Below are 9,584 nucleotides of genomic sequence, written 5' to 3' on the forward strand. Positions count from 1 at the left end.
GATAGAACACAACTACCAGCAATTGGATTTAGGTCATTATTTGCAATCTCTTTACTTCTCATCTCTTGAAGCACCAGAAGGTCCAGCATGAACAATACTGTCTATAAGTATAAGGCTAAAAGGTTTTGAAGTCTGAATCCTGTTTTAGACCCTCATAGAGTAGACCCACTGAATCAGTGGCACTTACCCATGCATTGACTCTTTCTTCAGCTATTGATTTGATAGGACTGCTCTAGTTGGGAACTCACCTACAGGTCTCAGGCTATATCCAGACTGTTTAACTTTCTAAAACTAAATACTGTTTTAAATGGCTTATTCAAAGGTTATGCCAAATGACAGACCATGGAGAATTACTTTCAAAAGGAGCAATCACAGAGACAGACATAGGAACTGAAGTATTTATTTTATGAACACAGATAGGATGGGCACCCGCTTCCCTTGCCCTGCTCTTGGGGTTCCAGGTCATGGATGCCCCTGACCATTTCATCATGACTTCCACATAGATCCAGTTTCTCTCCTTGAAAAAAGAAGTGTGCCGTTGGTGGGACTGGCTGGTGCTCTTCCCAGCTTTAATGCTGGCAGTGTTCTGGATTAAGATGGTCAGTTGTTTCTTTGCCTGGAAGAGAGCCAGACCAGAGGCAACAGATACACATCAGAACCATAAGCTTCCATCTCTTTGCACTCTCCTGGAAGGAATGCTGACCCTCTGGAGGTGGGCTCCTCTTCCATTAGAGATTGGCCTGTCACTCCATGCATCTGAAGAAGTAGCCCAAATCTACAAAAAGCTTATGCTACAACTTTCAGGGTGCATCTACACTGTAGATACAATGCTGATGCTGTTCAGAGCCACTTTAAGTACTGTAGCGCTATCCTATGTGATCTGAGCTTTTCCAAAGTCTTTAGCCTTCTCTGCCAAAGGGTGCTGGTGCCTCCCAAAACTACAATTCCCAGTATTCTGTAAAATGGTACCATGGGAGTTAAAGGGATATCTAACTGCATTATTCTGCAGTGTAGATGCACCCTTGGTCTTTAAGGTGCTGCAAGATCCCTTTGCAAACTGTCTGCCCCTAGTCTGACTAACAGGGACCAGTTAAGAGCATATTTATTTGGGTAAATTTGGGGGGGGGAGATAAGGAAATATCTAATTTGTGTTCTTCTCTTATTTGTTTGAATGATTTTAGTTTATATTGTAAAAGGGGGGAAGGCTAAGCAAGGAACACAAAATTAGGGTTGCCAGACTGAATATGGGTCCTGTCCCTTTAATGCTTGTACAGAAAAGGGGAATTTCATGGCTTGTGACTGGGCTGCAGTGCAAACAGCAGCTGTTGAAATCCCTTCTTCTACACAATGACTGAAGACACAGGAGCCCTCTCCAGTTTTCACTGTTCCTTGCAACCCGAATTTGGACACCATCCTTGACTCTAGCCACCCGCTTCCCTAAAAATACATTATACCCTGAGCAATCGCAGGATAAAAGACCAGCTGGAAGGCACCCAAAATGTAGTTACTTTCCAGGTTCCTTGTGGAGCTCACTAACAAAATCAGAGAGATAAGTATTACCCAGTGGAACTGGTGATGATTTTGTAGGAAGCCACGATGGCAATAGTTGCAGCTAGAACGAAGCACACAATAAAAATCCCGGCCACGGTTCCCTCTGAGAGAATTCTGGCCTTTCTCTCTCGTTTCAAGCCATCTGGAGAGAGAAGGGGAAAAAGGACTTGAGAATCAGGACATGGACCTGGAACACCTTCACGTCATCTTGTCTTAGGAAACCTGTTTTTTCCTCCCATCCTGCATTCCATTGGTTAGCCCCAACTAGAGTAAAATCAATGCCTTGGTTAGTAAAGGGTGAGTCAACATGGACAGTGTTATAGCTAAGGGACAATATGGTTTATGGGCATGTGCGATGGACTACAATGTCCGGGAGACCAGGATTCAAGTCTCTGTTCAGCCGTGGAAATCCACTTGGTGATCTTAAGCAAGTCACACTCTCTTGTCCTAAGAAGGCAGCAAGGGAAAACCTCCACCGGCCAGGAAAACTCTTGCATAGGGTTGCCGTAAGTTGGAGTCAGTCTGAAGGCACATGACAACAAGGTCAGACAGGTAAACGCTGCTGTTCTGATAGGTCTTCCCTAGTTAGGAATAGCAACAGAAATCAGTTGAGCTAACTCAGGACGCATCCCACAAATGCAAAGATGATCTTTGCTTCCTTTTGTATGTTTCTCTCTGGGTGGAGAAAGATATAGATATAGGTATGAGTCCAAAACACTGCAGAAATAGTCCAGTTTGAGACCACTTTAACTGCCCTGGCTCAATGCTAGGGAATTCTAGAAACTGTAGTTTTGTGAGACATTTCGCCTTCTCCGCGGACAGCTCTGTTTCCAGGATCCCCCAGCACTGAGCCAGGGCAGTGAAAGCTGGACTATTTCTGAGGTGTGTTTTGGACCACAGACAGCAGGAGAGGGTCCTTAAAACATTCACCTGTGACCACCAGGAATATGTGTCCCACATCCGCGTTATCCGTGCGGTTCTTTAGTATGAAAAAATAGGTGATGTCTGCCATGGAGAGGTTTCTAATGTGCAGGGAGCAATCCTTCCTCACAGCCTCCCGCCCCGTGTAGGCTTTCTTATACTCCACTTTCTTTGTCGACGGCGGCGGTTCATAGAGCAAGATCTGGCTCTGCTCAGATATCTCCCATCGGTACCAGCTGCAGGTGGTGAACTTTTTCATGCCGCCTCTGGGCACGAGGGTGACGTCGGTTCCCACCACGGGAAACCATGGATCCGCGGAGACGAACACGCTGTAGTTCTGAGCCACTGTCAGAGAGAAGCAAGAACTCAAGATGTGGCCTAGGAGGAGAATGAGGAGAAAGAGACAGACAAGGAGGCGGTTAGATGGAAAGGCCTTCAGCTCAACGCCAACAGGAACGTCTCCCAAATCTGGAGGTTTTGGAAGCAGGAATCAGAGAACCGTGGTTTTCTGTGCCAGATCTCAAAGTGTCTTGAAAACCCTGGAGAAGAGGGGCTTATGGGCAATGGAAGAATTGGACTTGTCATGATCTCTACCATCTTCTTTATTCCATTTCCCCCCAAGCAACTTGTACATTAGAAGAAATATTATAGCTAAAGCATAGAAAAGGTTAACATTAAAATGACAGAGAGAGCGCACCAGTGCGGTGTGGTGGTTTGCGTACTGGACTATATGACTCTGGAGACTAGGGTCCAAATCCCCGCTCAGCCATGGAAACCTGGCCTAGGGAGAGGCGCATGCTCTGACCCTCATAGGAAAGCAAGGACAAACCTCCGCTGAACAAATCTTGCCAAGAAAACTTGCCAAGGTTGACTTAGGATCACCAAAGTCCGCAATGACTTGAAGGCACACAACAACATGTTTGTATGTATGCATGCATGTATATCCAAGAATATCCCTGTTGGCCATGCAGCAAAATCTGTCCATACCAGCTAAAATGTTATAAGCATGTTAAAAATAATTTTAACATACAGTTAAGAAAAACTGGTCTATTAAAAGTAGGTACTGTTGATATGACACACACCCAAGTTGACGCTGACATATGGCAAGATTTCTTCAGAGGACATTTGCTATGATTGCCTTCTTCTGAGAGAGTGTGTGCCTTGCCCCAAATATCATCCATTGGGTTTCCATGCCTGAGTGGGTATTCGAACCCAGACCTCCCAGCTTCTAAGTCCAGCATTCAAACTACTACATCACCGGTTCTCTCTTTTGCATCCCCAGTGGACATTTCTGTGAGTTAGAACATTGATGTTCTATCCATCCTACAACAGAATAGTAAAAGGTGTCCCTTACATAATCAAGGTTTGCTGTTAGGAATATATATATATATATATATATATATATATATATAAAATACTTTCAAGCTGTGGATGCTTGACTCTGTGGATAAAGAATCCATGGATATGGAGAAGTCACTGTACAACCAAACTCATGTCCAAAAAAAGGTCCTTCGTCACGTTACTTCCCTCCTGGAAGGGAAGGAGATGCTCTGTCCTATAGATTGATGGGACTTTATAGGGCAGTCTGGCATTTTCCCTGTCCATGGCGAACTTCCTCATGTTCCACCCGGTTTGGGCAGCCAAAGGGTTTGATGCCAGAAGTGTCCCCAACAGCAGCACCAAGAATGTCACCAACAGCCCAGTCTTTCCATATCCGCATCTACCTCTAAGTTACACACAGTCTCTCCCAACATACACACCATCAGCTGTAGACCTCCAGTTCCAAAAGAGTGCTGTGGGTCACACTCCTTCTAGGATACCCCCTTTCAACCCATCTTCACCTTCCACCCCTGCTTCCTATGGTCTCCACCTGTTAGAAGGAGCACGGCCCAAGGATGTCTCCACCTGGCTCCTGGGTCATGTCTGTGTGATGCCCCTGCCACGCTTGGAGAAAGGAGATCTGAAGCCATCGTGGATGTCCAGTCAGTTGCCTTCATGCCTCCTATGACTGTTGCCACCAACAACAGAGAATGGAACCCACCCCACTGGTCAGCACTCTTTGGATGGACTTCTCTCCTGGAAGCGGGAAATGCCTTGTTCAGAATGCTCAGAGCTTCCTTGTGTCATCTCTTCCCCAACCTCCTCTGTTGTGATCACCAAGGCAACAGGAGAAGGTTGCAAACCCATAGACAGAGCCTGGGCTTAATGCATGAACCATGCTCTGCAATGCATGATGGATGCTTACAAAGTCCATAGTCTTAGGGACTCCCTCTGAGGTCAGCAGGCTGTAGATAGTTGGGACATCAGGTACATCTACACTGGAGAAATAATGTCCTACAGAATCCTGGGGTTGTCATTTTACAAGGTCCTCACCCTTCTCTACCAAAGCATGCTAATGCTTACAAAACGACACATCCCAGATTTGTGTAGGATGGATAGAGCCGTGGCAGTTAAAGTGGTGTCAAACTGCATTATTTCTGCAGGGCAAATGCAGCCCAAGGCACGTGTAACCTCGATATGCGCAGATGTGCAGATATGTGACCAACATGTTCTATACCTATGGCCACCAGGATGATCAATGTGAAGCTAGGATGGCACCTCTTCACTCTTTTATTTATACTCCAAGATTCCTTCCCACAAAACTGCTGACTGTGACACAAAATAGTATGAAGCACATCATATTCTGTGTGATGATGTAACATGGAGAGATTGACAAGGAGCACAGACAGAGTAACACAATGATGACTGGCGTGTTTTATTTTATCCATGGATATGTTTCTTTCATGAACATGTCCCTGGAGATGTTTATGGGTGTCAGAGTTGGCGCTTAAGGAACATCCAGCACGTTCTCCGTTGTTTTCTCATGGTTTTCTCATGCTTTCCAAGTAGATCAAGCTTTTCTTCCCAGATTGGGAAGGGAAAAGCAACAACCCTTGGTCACCTTGGATGACCTCCTTCCAGATTCTAGACAAGGATGGCAATCACTTTGCATGACCTGGAAGAGAGAGACAGTCTAGAATCAGGGGAAGAGAACCAGAACTAGAGGCATGCTGGCAAGGCTGTAGTCCAAAAAAGTAACTTTACCAAGCTCTTCTCCACCTTTCCATTCCAAGGGCACTGTTCTTGGATTAGTGCCTGGATATTGTAGGGAGAGGGGATATGAAGCTTAGTTCAGACAAGACAGAGGTTCTTTATTTGCACGGCAGAAATGATGCAGTCTGGCACCACTTCAATGGCATGGCTCCATCCTAAAGAATCTTGGAAGACCTTACAAAGCTACAAATCCCGGTTTCAATCGGATGGAGCTACAACACTTCAAATGGTGCCAAACTGCATTATTTCTACAGTGCAGATGCACCCTAAGTCTTCAGTTATTCCCAACATCCCTGGGATGGGAGGACTTTGAATCCATCACAGCTTCAGCTGGACCCCTGATTCTTGACCATCTTGGTCAGTTTGGACTTCACTTTGTAACCAGGAAGCCATATGTAATTCTCTGATGGGCCTTTTTGGTTTGGGCAACCCTTCAGAGGTGATGGGGAAATTCAGCTGGGCCAAAAGGCAGAGACCAGAGCCATCTCCAGTTCTGATCCATTTCTGGGCCAAGGAACAGGATGTTAAAAGACTAAGATCTCTAGTTTTAAGTTCCTTGCTCACTGCATCAATGGATACACAAACATGCATACTGTATGAGAAGGGCAATGGCCCAGGGGGTCGCAGTCAGACGTCAGCCAAAACCCAAAAAACCATAGAGTTGGAAGGGATCTCAGAACCATCCCGTCCAACCCCTTTCTGCCATGCAAGAAGACACTATCAAAGCCCTCATGGCAGATGGCCATCCAACCTCTCTTTCAAGACCTCCAAGGAAAGAGATTCCACTTTTGAATGGCTCTTACTCTCAGGAAGTCCTTCCTAACCTTTAGCTGGAATCTCTTTTTCTGTAGCTTGAATCCACTGCTCTGTGTCCTAGTCTCTGAAGCAGTAGAAACCAAGCTTACTCCATCCTCAATCTGACATCTCTTCAGATATTTAAGCTTGGCTCCCATGTCAGCCCTTAACCTTCTCTTCTCCAGACTAAACATCCCCAGCTCCCTAAGTCTCTCCACATAAGACACGGTTTCCAGACCTATCCCCATTTTGGTCTCCTTCCTCTGGCCATGTTCCAGCTTGTCCACATCCTCCTTGAATTGTGGGGCCCAGAACCGGACACAGCATTATTCCAGATGAAGACTGACCAAAGGAGAATAGAGTGGCAATATGACTCAATCTAGACACTACTCCTTTGATGCTCAAGTGAGGTCATATGTTGCTTTTTCCTACAAAGGAGATTTCTGAATTAAACAAGAGCTAGTACAAGGAGCTTATCCCATTAACAAATAAGCCTGCTTACCTCTTCTGGCTTCATTTCAGGATCTGGGATGCCCTTGGAAGTCATCATACCTAAATTGCATCCCGGGTCGAAGCCTCACTCAGGCAGCCAATTTTTGACGCCCGCGGATCCCGGATCCTGGATTCAAGCCGGAAGAGGTAAGGCAGCTTATTTGTTAATGGGATAAGCTCCCAAGTATCTCCAGATAGTTATATGGAACTATGAACTTAGAAAATGAATTCCACAGGAGAGCAGAGAGATGGAATTTGATGTCTTTGTATACACATGAACATCCATTCACAAGAGTTAGGAAAGAGGGAATTTTCAAATACACAGAGGAGATTTTCATCATAAACTGATACTGGGAATAAAAGATGGTTCAATGACAAGAAAATCCCAGGAGAGAGAGGTTCACCTTAGGCTCACCATCAATTCAAAGTGACTTCGAGGCACATCACATGCACAAGCATTTGGCAATGCGGCACACTGAATTGCCTATCAGACACGCCAGCTCTTGGCAAACCATCCAGACTCACTGTATTTCTTCCCTTAATATGTACTGCTCCAAAACCAAAGTCCTGCAATGCTGAATTCCAGCCTAACAGTGTTTGAGGAGAGTTCTTGGCCCTGGGAAGCCAAGAGAGGAGCGAGAAACTCCTGTCCGCTACTCCAGTGTGCAAACAACAACTAAGCAGACTTCTCCCCACAATGGCAAGACTACTTGGGGCAACAGCTCAGGCAAAGCCCAAAATCATGTCTAGTTTCCAACAGAACTACTCTGTTCCAGATTTGAGACATCCGATTCCCCAGGAGATGCTCTCCAACTTCTACCCACAGATCGCTCCATTCAAAGCTAGGAAGTGGGCCATTTCACACAAGACGGTCATCAAAGCTACTTAAGGCACAAGATAGCTATAAGCAACCTGCCAAGCCCCTCAAAGAGGTGAGTTTCTTGACTACCAAAGGTTTAAAATGGCCTCCACCCACCTTATGGAAAATATATCCGATTTCTCTGAAGCCACTTTGACACTTTTGAGTTGTCTTGGTGAGCTGAAACACAATATGCAGATAAATTCATGCATGAGTCCTGATCTTGGCTATAAACCACCAGATTGTCAAATAAACACCAGAAACGTTCCCAAACCTAGTTGACCGACTGCCAATAAGCCTTTAAAAAGCCCAGGAAAGTGATACCAAGACCAAAAGTGCAAAGCTGAATTTTAACTGTCCCTGTGGCTACTGAGCATTTGCCAGTATCCTTTCCTCAGGCAACATACTGGTTGCATCTCCATTATCCAGAATTCCCAAATCCAAAATACTCCAAAAACCAACGCTTCCAAAATTCACTTATTCTTCTTTTAGAAAGAGAACTGAAAAGTTCCCCCAAACCCTCTGAGAATGGCACTTTGAGTCTGGCACTGATCTATTACTCCGATCCTACCTTGCAGGGCTGGCAATTTCTTACCTTGGTCCACTGAGCCTCTTCCTCTGGAAATACTTCTTTTCCTTTCGGCAGGCATCTGACTTCCTCGCCGTGACATTCTGCCTGCGCTAAAGAAACAAAGGCAAAAATTATGAGATGCCACAATGGTTTGAATAATTATAAGTATAGCTGACCAATAAACAAACCGCAGATCCTCTTAGCAAAATGGAAATCCAAGGCATAAAACGCAGCAGGACAAGTTTTCATCTTTTGCCAATTAATGCAGTAACATTTCTAAATAACTAGAGATTTTAATTCTTGCAAGGAAGGATAAATAAAGTTTTAATTTTAGCCCTGCTAGGAGAGAAAACAAATATTCTTCTTTTGCCCCCAGATGTGCACATCTTTGTTCCAACTCACCAGACTTTGATTTCATTCGGAAAGTCTCACCTCTCAGCCCTGTCTCTGGTATACAAAGGGATCTTGTAGCATCTTGTAGCAAAAGAAGCGTCTTCAGATGCAGGGAGGAAGAAGACTTAGGAGATTATCGCACTGGGTTCTGAGAACGTTCTCATCCCGTGATGAGAACGGAACGCATTTGAGTATACCGCACGTATGTGTTCCAATCGGGTTCTCAGAACGCTTAAATGTGTTCCAAATGTGTTCCAGGAGGGTACAGATATGAATGTGTTCCCAGAGAGCTGAAACGTGATGAGAACGTTTCAACAGAGGTGTGTGCGATATTCTTATCTGTTCTCAAATCCGTTCTCTCATTCCTCCGTCTCCTGATTGGCTGAAAGAATGACAGGCAGGGAGGGAGGCAGGCAGGCGAGCGACTGCAGTGAGGGAAGGGGTGTGTGTGTGTGTGTGAGGGGGGAAAGAAGGAGGGAGGGAAGGGAGGAAAGTTGGGACAAGTGAGAGAAGAGGAAAGAAGGGAAAGAGAGAGAAAGAGAGAGGGAAACAGGGGGCCAGGGCAGAGAGCAAGAGGGAGAGGGTCTGGCTGCTTCTGCGGGGGCCTCTAGTGTCAGGTCCAGCGGGGCTCCTGTGCTGGCAGCCTGCAGGAGGCAAGGATGGCAGAGATGCCCAGGACCTTCTCCTCCTTCCCTCCAGGAAGGAACCCACAAAAGCTCCTCTGTTTGGAGCAACACACAAAAGCAAGCAAACAACTCCCAGAATTCCATAGCAAAGAGCCAGACAAGAGTTAAAGCGGGGAGGGAAGCTCACAACCTGAAGGCACACATTACATGCACACACACAGGAGGAAATGGGATGACAGCAGAGGACTCTTCTTTTCTAACCGGTTTAAAGAGCTGCAATGGC

General features: G+C 45.7%; 1 protein-coding gene across 1 annotated transcript; it reads right to left on the bottom strand.

Annotated features, from left to right (window-relative positions):
* Nucleotides 1-449: 449 nt before the first annotated feature.
* LOC149304708 (uncharacterized) lies at nucleotides 450-4,540 on the bottom strand. Its single transcript, XM_089478171.1, has 4 exons — nucleotides 4,343-4,540; nucleotides 2,482-2,850; nucleotides 1,561-1,693; nucleotides 450-616 (listed from the first exon to the last, which is right to left on the bottom strand). Exons 1-4 carry the CDS (start codon nucleotides 4,467-4,469, stop codon nucleotides 601-603), a joined length of 645 nt encoding a protein of 214 aa, XP_089334297.1. The 5' UTR covers nucleotides 4,470-4,540; the 3' UTR covers nucleotides 450-600.
* Between the last annotated feature and the right edge of the window lie 5,044 nt (nucleotides 4,541-9,584).

Source organism: Sceloporus occidentalis, unplaced genomic scaffold (genome assembly GCF_023333645.1).
Source record: "Sceloporus occidentalis isolate IW3139 unplaced genomic scaffold, rSceOcc1.0.p SCAF_13, whole genome shotgun sequence".
NCBI lineage: Eukaryota > Metazoa > Chordata > Lepidosauria > Squamata > Phrynosomatidae > Sceloporus > Sceloporus occidentalis.